Source organism: Mastomys coucha, unplaced genomic scaffold (assembly GCF_008632895.1).
Source record: "Mastomys coucha isolate ucsf_1 unplaced genomic scaffold, UCSF_Mcou_1 pScaffold15, whole genome shotgun sequence".
Classification (NCBI taxonomy): domain Eukaryota; kingdom Metazoa; phylum Chordata; class Mammalia; order Rodentia; family Muridae; genus Mastomys; species Mastomys coucha.
This window is the reverse complement of record NW_022196897.1, coordinates 70,347,031-70,365,563: the sequence shown is the minus strand read 5'-3', so window position 1 is coordinate 70,365,563 and position 18,533 is coordinate 70,347,031. Positions and strand designations below refer to the sequence as shown.

Genomic DNA, 18,533 nt, shown 5'->3' with positions numbered 1-18,533 from the left:
TTGAACTCAGAAATCCGCCTGCCTCTGCCTCCCAAGTGCTGGGATTAAAGGTGTGAGTCACCACCGCCCAAATTTTTAATTCTTTAGGCTTCTGCTGCCACTGCTCTCAGATTGTAAGTCAAAGAAAACCCTTCTTCTCTGTGGTGGTTTAAACATGCTTGGCCCAGGGAGTGGCACTACTAGGAGGTGTGGCCTTGTCAGAGTGGGTGTGGTCTTGCTGGAGTGGGTGTGGCCTTGTTGGATGGAGTAGGTGTGTCCCTATGGGAATGGGCTTTAAGACCATGTGGGAGACAAGTTTTCTGGCGGCCTTCAGATGAAGATGGAGAACTCTCAGGTCCTCCTGCACCATGGCAGCCTGGATGCTGCCATGCTCCCACCTTGAAGATGATGATGATAATGAACTGAATCTCTAAACCGGTAAGCCAGCCTCAGTTAAATGTTGTCCTTATAAGAGTTGCCATGGTCATGGTATTTGTTCACAGCAGTAAAACCCTAACTAAGGCACTCCCTTAAGTTGCTTTTTATCTGGTAATAGCAACAAGTAACTAATTCGCCTTTTGCTGGTATCTAAGGGGGTGGAGGACTGAAACAAGCACGCTGTTATCACAGCTGAACAAAATTAGATTGGAACTAGCAGCATAAAAGTGCATGTTTACATAAACATGGCTCAGGTAATCTTCCACTAGACTTACCATGCACAGTTCCCTAGAGACCATCAACACCTCCTAGGGTATTTATCTCCTAACACTAAAACTTCTTTGTAAAAATCTTTTCAAAGACTTTTGCTGTTGTTTATACATGCTGTCAAATAACATAACAAAACTATGAAAAGTAAGATGACAATATTCAGAAATGTCACTTTAGAGTGACTGGAATACCTTTGGAACAAAGCAACAGCTTTCTGTGTTAGCTGTTCCAGAAAGCCTGGGAGACAGAGCCCAGCTGAAATGAAAGGGACCTGATAATTTCACACAAGGTAGAAAATCAAATACAGTTTTCTTTCTTATCTGCAGGTTTTATTTTCGGTAGGCAGTGACCTACAGTGGTCCTTCCATAACTTGTTATGAGCTTTATTCTACAGGTGAGTGCTATGTTCTCTGATGACAAAAAAAGATTTAAGACTATTTTAGGAAGCAAAATATACCCTGGTCTAGTTATTCACCAAGTTTGAAGCCCTCTACGCAAGCTGGTCTGTGACACACAGCTGCCAGAAGGCAGGAGTGGAGGCAATTCCTTTCCACTCACTATCCAGTCAGAGTCATCTGTACTATTGAATTCATCAAGTTTTCTTCTTAATAACTTCCTAATATATTGCTTAAACCCAAACATTGCTAATTATACAAACAAACCAACAATTCTCTCCTTACTATTCTTTTACAAAAATTCTCGTAACCTGTATTTTATATATTTAATTTTTAATCTGTATTTCAGGCTTTGGAAAACAGCTGTGTAGTAAAAGCCAACTTTTTTTTTAAGGTATCTGTAACTATTGAAATATAAGACCACTATAGGGGCTGGTGAGATGGCTCAGAGGGTAAGAGCACTGACTGGTCTTCCAAAGGTCCTGAGTTCGGATCCCAGGAACCACATGGTGGCTCAGAACCATCCACAATGAGATCTGTCGCCCTCTTCTGGTGTGTCTGAGGACAGCTACAGTGTATTACGCCACAGTGAGCAGGCCAGAGCAAGCAGCAGGCCCGAGCGAGGCAGGGCCAGAGGAAGCAGAGGTCCTGAGTTCAATTCCCAGCAGCCACATGATGGCTCACAACCATCTGTACAGCTACAGTGTACTCATACACATAAAATAAATAAATAAATCTTAAAAAAAAAAAAGACCACTATAACACAATGAGCATAAGCCGTTTACAAGTCCCCAGGAAAAGTCATACAACCACTCTCCGAGGTTTCACTATAAAGCTGCGACTACAAAAAAAACTTTAGTGGAAACTCATACCTGAGGTAGGCATTAAGTCATTATTGCTTTGACAATGAGCCTGTTTTGCATGTGGAACCAAATGGACACTAGGGGGCGCTGCCAGGCAGCAGGATCCAGAGGGCTCCGAGAACGAATTGAATCATCTGGCATTCTAGCTCGTGAAAGCCAAGTTTTGAAAATTGATGCTCACTACTAAGGGTAAAAAAATAGCAATCTGCTTTTAAATTTGGTGTCAGTGATGTGCTCTCTCCATCTTTCCGGGGAGGAGGTTAGCACATACGAGCTCCTGTACATGACAGTCAGGACTTCCTCAGGGGACAAGAAAGGTGCTTGGATCTTACCATTGAAGCCATCCTGGTCCAGGTCTCCCAAAGGAGCTATGGCACTTCCAAACCTGGCAAAAACCTCAAAGCCATTCAGCTTTGTAGTCTGGAAGTCTCCCGACGCTTTCTGCAGAGACACTGAGACCTGGCCGACCTCCTGGAGTTTCCCGTCAGAACCCCGATCCATGAACAGAGGGGCTCCAATAAACACATCTGCATAACTGAAAGAGAAGAATGTCCTCACACACAAAATCGAACTCATCTGACAGTCATTTCTCTTAATTTTCTATTTTATTCTATGGGTGGTTTTTTGTTTGTTTGGTTGGTTGGTTTGGCTTTTTGAAACATCTCTCTGTGTAGCCCTGGCTGTCCTAGAACATGCTCTGTAGACCAGGCAGACCTCACACTCACAGAAATCCACCTGATTCTTCTAAGATTAAGAGGGGGCCAGACCTTCATGTGCATCTGTGTACCACGTGTGTGCCTGGCACCCTCAGCTGCCAGAAAGGGGCACTGGATCCCTTAGAACTGGATTTAGGTTGCTATGAGCCACCAAGTGGATGCTGAGACTCAAACCCAAGCTCTCTGCAAGACAAGCCAGTGCTCTTATTCACTGAGCAGTCCTTCCAGTCCCTCATCAGCACATTCTTATTAAAACCCCTCTTTTTTACTCAATCTCCATTCCCCACCCCCTTGCAAGCCTCTTACAACCACATGCCTCAAGGGTAGATCAGTCATAAAACTACATTGTCCTGGTTTAAGATAGTGGTTCTCAACCTATTGGTCTTGGCCCTCCCAAGAGGCAGAATATTAGATATCCTTAATATCAGATACTCACATTATGACTCATAACAGTCGCAAACTTACAGTTATGAGGTAGCAATGAAGTAATTTTATGGATGGGGGTCACCATGACATGAGGAAGTATATTCAAGGGTCACACTATTAGGAAGGTTGAGAGCCACTGTGTTAGAGCTATTTTAAAATTTAGGACCAACTCAAGGGTTTCCTCATATTTATGATTAAGGAGCATCAAATTGTTTTCTTAGAAAAGTGACAGAAGAGTAACAGGAAGGAGACAAAGAAACAGAAGAAACAATGTTTAGTTCTCGTCAAGCACTTATAAACACAGAGGAAAATGGTTCTGTAAACATTTTTTTAAAACTTACTCATCCCCATTAATGTCAGTAGCAGCTACAGAAAATCCAAAATATGCAGCCATCTGAAGAAGAAGATGGAACAAAACATTTACATTTCATACAGCCAGATGAACAGTTATACTAACATTTATATCTCATAGAAAGGCTGACTCCTTTCTCTGTGCATTTAGGGTTTCAATCCAATGTCTTTTTGCCTGTTTTCCTAAGATGATCACCATCCATTAATGAGGCTTTTTAATTTTTCTAGATTTATAAGCAGAACACACTTCATGTTCATCATTGCAGAGCCTCCACCATGAGATTTCTCATCCCTCCCTCCTCTCTCAGAACTGAACATAGCCAGGAAAGAGCCTGCATACACACACTGGGAGAATCTTTCTCTGCCCACTGTGGAACTTCTCCTTTGTTGTTACCAATCTGTAACTTAGTTCCCTGAGACACACAAGCAAGAATATTATAAAACATCTATACTCACTATGAATCTATACTAAACTGAAGAAATTCAGTTAACCAAAATAATTCTGTTTAAAAACAGAGGCAAAATATCTGAAACCAGTTGAGCAGTGGTGGCGCACACCTTTAGTGCCAGCATGCAGGAGGTCTGAGTTCGAGGCCAGCCTGGTCTACAGAGTGAATTCCAAGACAGTCAGGACTATACAGAGAAACCTTGCTTCGGAAAAACAAAAAACCCAAAGCCTGTCATAATTCTTATTTGTAGCTTTGTATGTATGGACACATTAAACCATTTCCACAAAACGTTGACTGACATAAGTAAGATACACACTGAAAACAGAATCTTTCATGCAGACTTGCACATGGGAAAGCAACAGCAAGAGGGGCCTTCTGCTACACGTGTCAGGCTACTCTGCAGATGACTTCTGTATTTTCACTTTCTATATTTTCCTCTAAATTTTCATAACAGGGTGTGAATTTTAATAGCATACCTGTTCACCAGTAAAATTGTGTAAAGAGGACATATTCTTCCCGTCATAAATATAAACCTATGTAAGAAAACAAAAGCAAATGAAATGTTTAAAATTAGTGATATCTACAATGGGGAGTGGTATATGAACATGTTGGTGGAGATATGTACATGGGGTGGGGGGATGGTGCTTGTGCTTGTGTGTGTTCTTCAAAGTTGAGTGTTTTCATCCTTTTTTGAGACAGCCACTCTCTAACCCTGGAGCTCATTCATCTGTATGATGACTGACTGGTGAGCAACAGGGATCCGCCTGTCTCTCCACCCTAACCCACAGCACCAGAGCCTCCTTTCATACGCTCTCCCAGAATCCAAGTAGCAGACCTCATACTTTTGAGATATCATCTGATCATCTCCCCAGCCCCTTCCCCCATATGTTTAAAAACACCTTTTTTATCTTACCATTCCCAAAGTCCTTGCTGCTCTTGGAACTCCTGAAACAAAATCTGGGGCGAGGGTAGGGGGAGAGGGAACAAAAACTTAATTACTCATTTTTAAGACAAACGCTGCAATTTACAGATGTAGGTACTCTACCAGAGAGCTTTACATTTTACAAACCCAGTAGAAAACAAACTAGAGGCCTTCTCAATCAAAGTTGAATACAAAATAAACTACTTTGCATTCTAAATTATAAAAACAGTATTAAGAACTCAAATATGCCAGGAGTGGTGGCACACACCTTTAATACCAACACTCAGTAGGCAGAGGCAGGAGGATCTCTGTGGAGGCAGACAGATTAACTTTGATGCCAGCCTCATTTACAGAGTGAGTTCAAGGACAGCCAGGAACTCAGAAACATGCATGTAAGTCCTCAAATGACTCGATGTCTTATTAAACAGAAACAGAAAGATCAAGGGGGGAAAAGTTATGTTTACCGTAGGGGAAAACAATGCATAGCTGAAATGAGACTGTGGCTGTGGCCAGAAGCAGGACCTATGTGATTTCCAGGATTGCTACACTGGAAGCAAGGCAAGGAGGAAGGAGGAAGAGCCTGCTCCCGACTATGCCCACAAGCCACAGATAACCCAGAAGAGGAAAAGCCTCTCCACCTAGACAGAATTTACCAGGGCCTCGAAAGGGACAGGGAAAGAGCTCTAGGCCCACAGCAGTCCCGCCAGGCAGAACCTGTCCCCCTCCCAGTCCACAGCAGTCCCGCCAGGCAGAACTTGTCCCCCTCCCAGTCCCACTCCTCTGTCGCTTTCTCCCTTCTGTATATTCCACAGCAAGGGTTGCAAACTGTGGAGCTTCCCAGTGTTTGTGTTGCCAGTGCTTATTTGAAGAGCACGAAGGGTAACCCAAGTTCTTCCTACCTTCAACGCCGTCACCATTGAAGTCTCCCACAGCCACAGAGTAACCTAGACAGGAATGAAAGGTGAGACACTGTGATTCTCTTCAGAGTATTTGAGTCTTCTTTCTCCTCCAGGGGTAAAGAACTCACACGAGTGTGACAAGAAAAGCTTAAAGTGAGTCAGTCAAGTACTCAAAAAGGGCATCCATACTAGAAAACTAAGACAAGGAATGTTAAAGACAGGGAAGTCTGCAGCTTGACCAAAAGGCACAAGAAATAAATAACAGATTCTCAGTCACCAAGTCCTGCCTCTATGGTGTGACTTGCTTCCAGAAATAGCAAAGAAACTTAAAAAGTGAGAATAAACACTGATGCATTCTCAGACCAAAACCTGTGTCTAAAAGTTCAGTAGTCAAAATGCCTAGGCCGTGACTCGGCACCACGGTCAAACAGCTTAGCCTCTATACCTCAGCATCATTCCTTACAAAATGGGCATGGCTCCTGAGAGGCTCTGCCAGTGCCTGACAAATACAGAAGTGGAGGCTCACAGCCATCCGTTGGACTGAGCACAGGGTCCCCAATGAAGGAGCTAGAGAAAGACCCAAGGAGCTGAAGGGTTTGTAGCCCCTTAGGACGAACAACAATATGAACTAACAGTACCCTCAGAGCTCCCAGGGACTAAAACTCCAACCAAAGAGTTCACATGGTGGGACTAATGGCTCCAACAGCATATGTATAGCAGAGGTTGGCCTAGTTGGTCATCAGTGGGAGGAGAGGCCCTTGGTCCTGTGAAGGCTCTATGCCCCAGTGTAGGGGAATGCCAGGGCCAGGAATTAGGAGAGGGTAGGTTGGTGAGCAGAGGGAGGGGGGACAAAATAGGGGTTTTTTCAAAGGGGAAACCAGGAAAGGGGATAACATTTGAAATGTAAATAAAGAAAATGTCTAATAAAAAAATGGGCATGGAAATGGTATGTTCTACAGGCTTGTGGGGATTACATAAGCAATACAGAGGAAACACAGACAACGCCCAAAGCACAGAACAGACATTTCAAGCTTACTTATTTTTACTAGCCATGCACAAATCAGCACTTTCTTCCATTTTAATTGCTGAATTAAAGCATAACCTATGTGTTCAACACCTATTCAACGTCGTATGCCCCTTAGATGCTTTTTAAAAAATTAATCTATTTCACAGTGATTTTTGTACTTAAAGTAGTATATGCAAAATTATAGGGTAGCCATTCCAAAACTATATGCAACTCTATATTTTGTGTTTACTTACCCAAATAACTGTCATCAAAAATTGCTTGTGCAGTCCGTGTTGCTAATTGGTTATTATATTTGATGCTATAGACATTTGGGTCATATTTAGATATGATTTCTGCCACTTGATCCGAAATGAGCTGACCTGTGGTAGAGGGAAGACAGGAATGAGTGAAATAGTCCTCTCAGCGGAACTTCAGAGGACAAATAATAGGTGGTGCCTTCGTGAACAAAGTGCGTGCTAAACATTATTATTTCTGGTGTTTCATTTCATTTTCTTGTTTGTGGTGTGAGGGGTCTCACTATGCAGTCCAAGCTGGTCTCGAACTCTTAATTCTTCTGCCTCAGCTCTGAGGGCTGGGCTTCCGAATGTTCACCACCAATCCTGACTAGACATTACTATTTCTAATTATTAGTCTCAAATAACGACAAAAAAAAAAAAGCTTGTGTAAAATAATCCTCTGTGAATCAAGCCTTTTAATTGGATATTGTAGGCCAGTTATATAAACATGATATCAATACATCAATACATCATAGAAGGGGTGCCTTAAATAAGTTAGGGGGATACTGAGAATCACAAAATCTAGCTTTGTTCATAGTTGTTTGGAAGAAATACCCAACTCAACTCAATTGGCTACACTAGCAGGTTAAGGCATACTTAGTGAGAAGAAAAACAAACCCAAGCTTGATAGTTATGTTTTATCTCCCCTGACCTGGGAGCTGGGAGTTGAAGCCCCACAGGTCTGTAAGTACTCCATCACAAAGTGCCACACTCCAGGCTATAAATGGAAGCTGTCAGAGCAGCTCTACCTAATAAGAAAGCAGCATCACTTATTTCTTCATTTGCAACTTCTTAAAATGCTGCTTTTGTTTCACAGAAGTAAAATGCAATTAAAACTTTCAAGCATCACTTCCCAATAGCTGCATAACTCATAGAATGCACACTTTTCTGTCTTAGCTAGTGAGTCTCTCAGAGTGGTCCCACCTCGGGGGTTGATGCCTGGTTTTTCTAGATGTCTTCTCAACTTTTTATTTATTCTTATTTCTCACTGATCCCTTTTATCTACCTCTGTCTAGACACTGAATGAAAGCACAGAGTTTCCCAGAAAGAGCCTCATATGGAAAATCAGAAAGCAAAAGCAAAATTCAAAGTTAAAAAGACTTGCAAGGGCTGGCTAGATGGCTCAGTGGGTAAGAGCACTGACTTCTCCTCTGAAGGTCCTGAGTTCGGATCCCAGCAACCACATGGTAGCTCACAACCATCTGTAATGAGATCTGAAGCCCTCTCCTGGTGTGTCTGAAGATAGCTACAGTGTATGGGGCCGGATAGAGCGGGGCTGGAGTGAGCAGAGGTCCTGAGTTCAATTCCCAGCACCACATGATGGCTCACAGACATCTGTACAGCTACAGTGTATTCATATACATAAAATAAATAAATAAATCTTAAAAAAAAAAAAGACTTTCAAACAGATGCAATCATGTCCTTGCTAGTGCTTGCAACCACAGCCCCATATACTGGGCTGTTAAGAAAACGGGAGATATGAGCTTGTGAACAGCTTTAACAGAAACTAAACAAGTAGCATATTAGCTACATAAATATGTATTTCTTAAGATTTATTTATTTTATGTGTATGAATACAGTGTAGCTGTACAGATGGCCATGAGCCATCCTCTGTGTCTCTGCTGTTGAACTCAGGACCTCTGCTGGCCCTGCTCGCTCCAGCCCCGTTCTCTCCACCCGGCTTGCTCAGGTCCCGCTCACTCTGGCATAATTTACTGCAGCTGTCTTCAGACGCACCAGAAGAGGGCATCCAATCTCATTATGGATGGTTGTGAGCCACCATGTGGTTGCTGGGATCCGAACTCAGAACTTCGGAAGAGCAGTCAGTGCTCTTACCCGCTGCTGAGCCATCTCGCCAGCCCATAAATATGTATTTCTAACACATCAAACAAAGATACTCTATCAATTATAGTCTTATATACATAGTTTCTACTGTGTGGTTTCTCTTTTTATCACTCCCTCCCTCAAAATTTCAGCAATGAGATGGTAAATATAATAAGACTTTTCTAGAGTGGATGGATAGTGTTTTCTCTTTATATCACCACCAATTTAATTACTTTTTTAAAGTTCAGTTGGGTTTTTATGGGTTTGTTTTGAACTCTCAGAGATCTGCCAGCCTCTGCCTCATGAGTGCTGGGATTAAAGATGTATGTCACTATGTCCAGCTAAGATCTTCTAACTTTAAAGTCCTCTTGAGGGAAGTGATTAGAAAGACTAAAGCAATCATTTGTGTATTCTAATGAGCAATTAAAAACACCTAGTTTTCAGAAGGCTATTCTTACTAATGGTGTCTGGAGTATAAAAATAAAATACAAACCACTTACCAAAAGAACAAAAAACAAAAACAAACAAACAATTTTTAAATGATTTTATATGTTTAAAGTTACCTTTAAAACTGTTGTTTTTTTTTATCTAAAGTATGTGATAACTAATATATACCATAGAAAGCACATCATATTACTTCCTAAAGATACTGTATACCAGATAATTAATATACTTAAATTACATCTTCTATTTCTTCTTTTAATACAATTTGAAATACTTCATGGTCATGTGAGTAGCCAAATATTCAGTTGAAAAACATGAACTTACCTTGCCAATAAAAGCTACCAGGACCACCGAGAAGTACTCTGTCAGCCTAGATGAAATCACAGAACAGAAGGACAAAGCTTAAAATCTATGAGCGTGGACACTGCAATCAGTGCACTAAGCACTACAGGTATTTATGCACACACTAAAAATATTACAATGAAATCACAAGCTGCTGACTCAGCTAACTCAGTTTCAGTAGTATAAAGTAACTTTTCTAAGAGGAATTAAGAAGGAATTTAATACCTTCATTTAACATGGAAACAGCTTTCCCAAAGATTTGGACTGTTCTGTACATTCAGAATGAAGTACTGGTGGAAATATCCTTTGATTGCAATAAGAAAAGAGTTGCTGGGCTGGAGAGATGGCTCAGCAGTTAAGAGCACTGACTGCTCTTCCAGAAGTCCTGAGTTCAATTCCCGGCAATTACATGGTGGCTCACAACCATCTGTAATGAGATCTGATGCCCACTTCTGGTATGTCTGAAGACAGCTACAGTGTACTCATATACATAAATAAATAAATCTTTTTTAAAAAAATGAAAAAGGGTTGCTAACTTCCTGTAGAAGATATACAGCTACTTAAGATAAATTTTCTAATGATCACTAAAAAATGTTCTGCTAAAGAAAAACTATCTCTCAGACCTTCAGAGGGAGAAATTTCAGTAAGGACACCAGCATTTTTTAAATTCGTAACAAACTCTAAGGGTCTAATTCAAGGTATCTTGTGTTTGTACATGATGGTGTTTTGGAATTTTTTTTCTTGCTAGAGGCAAGACATTCTTCTCCCCAAATGCACATATAACTTTACATCCCACACTTATTTCTGTTATTATTACTCTGGATGTTCTTGCTTTGAAACAGGGTCTCACTGTGTAGCCAGGGTAGCTGGGAACTTGCACTCTTCTGCCTCAGCTTCTTCAGAGTTGGGATTATGTGTGTGTGCCCCACCTCCCAGTGCCAAGAAGCTCTAGTTTACATCAATGCATTTTTGCAACTACTCCCAAGAGGGATTAAATAATATCATCTTGATATTCAAAACATTTAGATGGTTGAGGGAAAAAAAGATGCTGAAATAAACAAAGTATGCTTCATAAAGAAGCATACTTAAGAAAGTTTTGTCTTTAAAAATGCTGATGAAATTTTTATTTAGATAGATTAAAAACTATCGAGTTTGAAGAGCATACAAGTTAAATTAAAATTAGAATCCTGATCATGAGATTTTCCACAATGATTAAGCTGCTCAGCTTCACTTGGCACCTACAGATGAAAAACAGATGGCAAACAGATTCATTTCTCAGCTTTTATGCAATTAAACTAATTTTGTAAAAAAAAAAAAAAATCCTATTAATAGCTTTAAAAAAAAAACAATTTCAGCTGAAAACAACACTGTAATAGTCTATAAATTTCCGTAAGTGGAAATTTCAAGTGTATGTGTGTGTGTGCATGTGAATGTTTGTGTTTGAGAATGTGTGGATGTTGTGTGTGGATGTGTGTGTATCTGTGTGTCTCTGTGTGTGTGTGTGTCTGTATGAGTGTCTGTGTTGTGTATGACATAAATAGGGGAGGTATACATGTGAAGATTAGAGGACACATTTGTAGAGTCAGTTCATACGGGCTCCGGGGATTGGACTCAAGTCATCAGGCTTGGGTGGCCAGCACCTTTACAGGCCGAGCCAATCTCATCTGCCCTGGAAACGACAATGCCATCTTAGTTACCTACCATTCACTAAGCAGATTTTTCTACCTTCCTCCATTCTCACTGTGCTATCTTGCCATTTTAAATAAGCAATGTTCATGAAGAAGGGAATATTATAAATCAAAGAATATCAAAATGAAAACTAAAGACCACTTCATACTTTTTCATTAAAACACAATAATTATTGAAATATTGAGGCAAAAAGCATGTATTTTTAAAGCCAGTTGAGTCAGTAAAGAAGATCTGAATCTATCTTAAATGGGAACTTACTTTAGTAAAATCAATGCTGAATCCTCCTTGACAAAATCCCTGTCCATCAGCATCAATATTTTCTAGAATAAAAAGATTGGGAAATATACACAAACCCCAAAACAAGCAAATAACATAAACAAAGCATGAAATAAATCTGCTATTGTTGAACCCACAGCTTCTCTGAAGTACTCACTCAGGCACCTGGCTACTGTTAGACCAGCTCACAGGCTCATCAGGACCATCTGCCCCTCTCAGATACAAAATAGAGACACTGCTGTGCAGAGCATGTGGGCCAGACACCAAGGACCAGAAAGATCAGCTAAGGCCCTTTTTATTAGGCAAAATTCCACTATATTACCATACTGGCCTCAAATTCAGGATCCTCCTTTCTCTACTTTTCAAGTGCTAGGACTAAGGCATGTGTCACCACAGCTGGATTAAACTACTTTTTCCAATTATAACTCACAGAAAGATTATAGTTTGTATCATAATTCATCAAACATTGAGAGTATACAAAATAAATACATAACTTAAAATCTCACAAAATATTATGAGATGCAATGCGATCTATAATGTACATTCTCTATTCAATTATATCTTGTTTTTTGAAAAGATACCAATTATGACCCATTATACATTAACAACCAGTGAGCCTTCATCTGCAAATTTAAGTCTTCTATGCTTTCTTCCCATTACCGTACAGTTGCTATGTCTTTGCTAAGTTATTAGGAAAAACAGCAAAGACATCCATACAGTCCTAATATATTTCCTATGCATATATTTTACAGATGATAATAAAACACAAAAGCTAGTGGGGATTTTGAAGGGGGTGGCACACACCTTTAATCCCAGCACTTGGGAAGCAGAGGCAGGAGGATCTCTGTGAAACGAGGCCAACTGGTTACATAGTGAGTTCTAAGACAACCAGAGCTATGTCAAGAGACCGGATCACAAGAACAAAAACAAAAACACACAAATAAAAGAAAATCTATAAATAACACAATGCAGAATTTCAGAAAATTGCAAAGTCCAAACTTAATGTTGTCTGCAGAGTAAACCATGCAACTATTCTGCAGCTATACTCATAGGAGCTGATTAAGTTCATTTAAATATGGCTCTCAAGTGTCCTCCAACTGTAGCAGTCAATAATTTGCTTTCCTGTAATTGCTCTGTTTTGTTTGTTTCTTCTTTGTAAGTCTCAGGAAAAGTAACTGACTCTGATCTAATTAATTGGCCAATTAATTTAAACTAACTTTAATCATGAGCAACACTACACCCAAAATAGAGATGTAAATGAGTTTTTTTTTAATTCTTCCTTTATTAGATGCCATCTTTTTGTTACCAAAAAAAATTTGTTCCCTGGCATTGTAGATATATCATAAGTTACTCCCAGTCAGGCCATTCAAGTACAGAAACCAAAAATAGTTCATTTTAATCATAATGTCAAACTTCTAAGAATTTTTTTTGGGGGGGGGTTAAGTCAAACAATCCCTTCCAAAATTAGAACCCAATTTTAAAATCTGGGAACTGCCCCAAGATTACACAATAAAATATTTTTTGTTTTAAGAAAATGGCCACAAAAGTGTAACACTACTCTAATGTAAATTTTTCTAACCAAGAGGGAATAGGAAAATGTGGACTGGGGTTTCCAGTGTCGGTGAGTCACACCAAGAAACTACTTCAGCCATCACTCCACCATGCATTTCCTCCACTCAAGCTGCATCTGGGCAATGATTTGGAGGCATTAGGAAGACATGATTTTTTTATTTGTACTATGCAACTATCTGCTTTATTTGGTTTCCTGAGATACCTAGTTGGAAATATAACTTCTTTAAAATGTCCTTGACAGGCACATACTAAAGTGGGTGCTTCTGACAATTTAAAAACTCTCTGAAAACTGGGAATGGAGAAATTTACATGTAAATAAAGAAAATATCTAAAAGAAAAAAAAAACTCTCTGAATACAACTTAGTTCAGTGAAGGGCTCGGTGTTTTATCTCTACTGATGACCAACACTTCTCCCGCTTGTCAAGCCTGGAAATATTATGATATCGAGTGATTGGGACAGTGAGGTCACAAGCGTGCTAATGCATACTTAATAGCACTTACCGGAAGCTATTCACTTAGCATTCTCTTTTCGAGGCTCAGAACAATCTTCGGAGAGATGTGATTACTAGTCATTGTTCAGGAGACTAGTGCTATCGGCATTAAGAGACTTGCCAATAGCCAACCAGCTGACACTATGGGTCGGAATACTACTGAGCTATGCTACCTTGCTCAGCAGCCTGACAGTCATTATCTGAGTAAGGAAAAAGTGGAAGAAAAAACTAGAAATCTTAACTATCCAAATAGGGCTATCAAAATTAGAGATCAGAAGCAATGGATTCAGTGGGAGCATAGTGCTGAAAGAGTCTCCACACCCTGTGATTCAAGCAGTTTTTCAACAGATGGACATCTGGTTAGTGCTTAAGGCCAAGTATGGTTATGAATGTTGCCATTAAAAGCCACAAGCAACCACAAACAATAAAGAAGTAACTGGGAGACAAGAAGTGAGGCTCTTTATCCAGGCTGTACACATAGGTCATGTTAAAAACAAAAATCAATGAATCAGCAGCCGACTGAACAACAACAAAGACAAAGCCAACCCCAGCACATGCAAGCATTAACCACCACAGCTAAGCAGGCAACATCACAAGGAGGTCAGCATGCAGCCTGACGAAGCTGGAATCATCCTGTTCTGGACTGTACAGTTTACTGAAGCATGAATGAACACAAAATATCAAATGCTGCTGGAAGGAGGGGAGAGAGGGGACACTTACATATGAGAGAAGAAGTTTAAAAAGAAACAGAAGAAAAGAAAAACATAAATTGGGGCGGGGGAGATGGCTCAGAGGTTAAAAGCACTGACTGCTCTTCCGAAGGTCCTGAGTTCACATCCCAGCAAGGACATGGTGGCTCACAACCATCTGTAATGAGATCTGATGCCCTCTTCTGTTGTGTCTAAAGACAGCTACAGTGTACTTACACGAAACAATAAATAAATCTTTGGGCCAGGGCGAGCAGAGGTCCTAGGTTCAATTCCCAGCAACCACATGATGGCTCACAACCATCTGTACAGATACAGTGTACTCATATACATAAAATAAATAAATAAACCTTTAAAAAAAAACCATAAACCAAGCAGTACCTCAGAAAGGTTTGGTCAGAATCAGGGTTTTACCAATAACAGAGTGAGGGCTCAGTAGTTAAGGGGAACCCAGCGCTCCGGGTTCACAGCCAGGGGAATCTTGAGGATATGACCCAGGTTTTCAAGCTCTGCTCCCCCTGGTGTCCACTCTGGGTAAGTTGGCGCTTTCTTAATTGGAGCCTGCTGGTATGTCCTATGTCAAAGGTCTGACCAAATAGCATGTGCTATAGCCTGGTTTGCTAAGAGAGGCATTTCCTCTGTCTATGTGTTTTATGACGCTTTTCTTTGAGAAGTTTGACTTAGGCTAGAGTTCCATAAACCTTTTCAGAAAAGATCCAGACATTTAAGTACTTCAGGAAACAGGGGGTCATATACTGTGTCAACTCCAGAATGACTCACCTTTCTGGACAGTGAATGAGCAAACGGATGTGTCTAGATTCCCATATAAAGGTATTTGTAGGGCTGGAGAGTTGGCTTAGCAGTTAAGAGCAGTTAAGAGACTTTGCTCTTCCAAAGGTCCTGAGTTCAAATCCCAGAAAATCCTACATGGTGGCTCATAACCATCCATAATGAGATCTGACACCTCTTCTGGTGTGTCTTATGACAGCTACAGTGTACTTACATATAATAATAAGTAAATCTTTGGGTCGGAGGGAGTGAGGCGGGAGCGGGCAGAGATGCTGAGTTTAAATCCCAGTAGCCACATGATGGCTCACAACCATCTGTACAGCTACAGTGTACTCATATATATAAAATAAAGAAAGAATTTTTTTTTTTTTGGTTTTTCGAGACAGGGTTTCTCTGTATAGCCCTGGCTGTCCTGAAACTCACTCTGTAGACCAGGCTGGCCTTGAACTCAGAAATTCACCTGCCTCTGCCTCCCAAGTGCTGGGACTAAAGACATGCGCCACCACTGCCTGGCAAGAAATCTTTCTTTTTTTTTTTTAACAAAAAAGGGATTTGTAATGGCAGGTTCACAAGTCACAGATCACTACAGTTAGAATGTATCTTAGGAAATAAGTCCTTCATTACTTTATAATTTTTATGCCTAAAGCAAATACTGGAAGCATTTTAGCTACATGTGGATGGGTTGCTAGAATGCTCTTTTCAGACGCAGTTGAAATGGAAAGCATATTCTCTGGTTAGTAAAGCAAGGAAAGGGTTCTTTTGGAACATGACAGACTTAGCGGTCTGGGTACATAGTTCAGGGGTGAAAGTGCTTAGCATACATGAGATCTGAGCTTGGCATCTAGCACCAAAAAGAAAACAAGTAACAACCTGGGCTCAAATTCTTATTTGACCCTTCAGTACTATGGAACACGCCTGCCCTCAGTCACTGTTTCTGCATTTCTCAAATGAGGAGGTGATGATTGGGATGCCTGTGTGTGTACATGCACCAAAATCTATATACACACACATATGAATATATGTGACTATGTATTCTATGTCATGACATGGGGTAAGGAGTTCTCTCTCTCTCTCTTTTTTTTAAGATTTACTTACTTATTTTATGCATATGAGTTCACCATTGCTCTCTTCAGACACACCAGAAGAAGGCATCGGATCCCATTACAGATCGTTGTGAGTCACCATGTGGTTGCTGGGAACTGAACTCAGGACCTTTGGAAGAGCAGTCAGTGCTCTGAACCTCTGAGCCATCTCTCCAGCCCCCAGGATGAGGAGTTCTCACCTCATAACTATGAAGTTATAATTTTCAAAATGAGTGTTCTTAAAACACCGACATTAAAAACACCACAGTAGCCCTTACATTCTCTACACACTACCAGTGAGGATGCTACTGTAACCTAGCCACCCACACAAACGTAATGAAACAGGTGGCAAAAAGCGCTGAGGACAGAGCTTTGACTTCCTCCACCCAGGGAGAGCATGCTCTCTACACAGGTAGCCTCCCTTTGATGTGCACTTCCCATTTACAATAGGTAGGATGAGCAAGTGGTCAATTAAGAAATAATTGTTTAATAAGAAAATTTGCAATTCCCTGAACATTCAAATACTCAGTAGTCGGAAGCCTGTCATTCCCTTGGCCTAATGTTATATGTCAGCTAATGTGGAGATGAATCTAGCACGAAGTGTCTTACGTGTCAAGACTGTGCTAATTATTTCTGTCTGCTCAACTCTTTGGTTCAGTATCCTAAAAGGTACCAGGTAGACTACCTGGAGTCCCCCATTTATTGGCACAATTTTGCTGTTAACTGTTTCAATTACTCACTATTAATCATGTTCTGAAGTCACTACTTGGGAAATTGGCTGCAATACATGATTTATCAACGAAATTTAGTAGCAAGTAGAATGTCGTACTACCTATGGTCTTAGGTGTCAATGGGACATTTTGTAGAATATGCCTCATGGACAAGGCAAGACTGCATTTGAACAATCTATTTTTTGTTTGTTTGGTTTTTTTTAATGTTTGTTTGTTTTTGTTTTTCAAGACATGGTCTCTCTATGTAGCATTGGCTGTCCTGGAACTCACTCTGTAGACCAGGCTGGCCTCAAACTCACAGAGATCCATCTGATTCCCTAAGGGCTGGGATTAAAGGCATGCACCACCACAGCCCAGCTTGGACAATCTATTTTTATGTCTTTGGTATAAAGAGGATGTAAAGTCAGGGCCAATCCAACAAGAAGTAGGCTTGCAAAAGGTCTGGGATCTCCAGCGGAAGGAAGACATGCAGAGAAAAGTATAGCCAAAAGGATACCTGCAAGAAATCATGTGGGTATTACTTTCATTGGAGTTTCAACTAACATTAGAGAAAAGCCTACGGTTGTCGGGATAACCAACAGACATGTGGGGTTTTCATGAATGATGGTCGACATCCCAATGAAAGCAAAGCCTAGCAAATTTACACTTAAGAAACCGAAACACGACTGGGTGTGGTGGCGCACGCCTTTAATCCCAGCGCTTGGGGGGCAAAGGCAGGTGGATTTCTTAGTTCGAGGCCAGCCTGGTCTACAGAGTGAGCTCCAGGACAGCCAGAGCTATACAGAGAAACCCTGTCTCGAAAAACCAAAAACAAAAAACAAAAAAAAAAAAAAAGAAAGAAACCGAAACACTATCGCCGCCACTGCCCTTCGCTTTTAACATCATTATTCATCTACAACCGTGTTTCTCAAACTTTGGTGCAACAGCATGGCCTTACAGAGCTTGAGTAAAATGTAGGTTCCAGGCCTGACCTAGTGACTCAGAATCTTTAACTGTGATGCCCATTTCTCCTTGAGAGAAGATTGCATAAATTTGTTTTTCACCAACTATGACTGGACATAACATATTTCCAAGATTAGATATTAATTATCACAAATCAAGCATGACCAAATTGAGTTCCTAGAAACAGTAAACACAGTCAATTCACATTTGTAATTTCTTTGTTCGAGCAAAGTTAGGTCGTTTTGCTCTGTCACCCTCACAATGTCCACACAATTCGTCATACAGACACACACATGCACCCCACACAAAAACTAGGCTCCTGGGGTCTCTTGTGAAGAGACGGTGCAGCTTTTCATACATACTTGACCTGCACGGAGCATACTCTACGGTCTTTGTGCCATCCTGAAGAAAGCAGGTTCCAACTGGCTCTCTTTCCTGCTTCATCTCAGTCCTCCAGTGGTACAATGGAGCACAGGCCTAAAAAACAAAGGTGTAGTCCATGTGTACAAGAATCCTCTGAAAAAACGAGCAATCCTAGTATCTCTACTAACTCAGAATACAAGAGCACTAAACATTGAAAAGTTCAAACCCAGCCTCTGCTTTATCACAAGAGTAAATAAAGATTCTAAAAGAA

At 40.6% G+C, this 18,533-nt stretch overlaps 1 protein-coding gene across 3 annotated transcripts in view; it reads right to left on the bottom strand.

The window, feature by feature from the left end:
- The window catches only part of Itgav (integrin subunit alpha V), a 76,411-nt gene that overhangs the window by 30,992 nt on the left and 26,886 nt on the right, over nt 1–18,533 (bottom strand). For all 3 annotated transcript variants that reach the window (XM_031370810.1, XM_031370809.1, XM_031370811.1), the window contains exons 4-12: nt 18,262–18,376; nt 11,568–11,629; nt 9,603–9,648; nt 6,969–7,094; nt 5,709–5,753; nt 4,801–4,844; nt 4,364–4,420; nt 3,429–3,481; nt 2,278–2,480 (exon numbers count right to left, since the gene is read on the bottom strand). In XM_031370810.1, the coding sequence (XP_031226670.1) occupies nt 2,278–2,480; nt 3,429–3,481; nt 4,364–4,420; nt 4,801–4,844; nt 5,709–5,753; nt 6,969–7,094; nt 9,603–9,648; nt 11,568–11,629; nt 18,262–18,376 (751 nt within the window). The remainder of the gene's footprint in view (nt 1–2,277; nt 2,481–3,428; nt 3,482–4,363; nt 4,421–4,800; nt 4,845–5,708; nt 5,754–6,968; nt 7,095–9,602; nt 9,649–11,567; nt 11,630–18,261; nt 18,377–18,533) is intronic.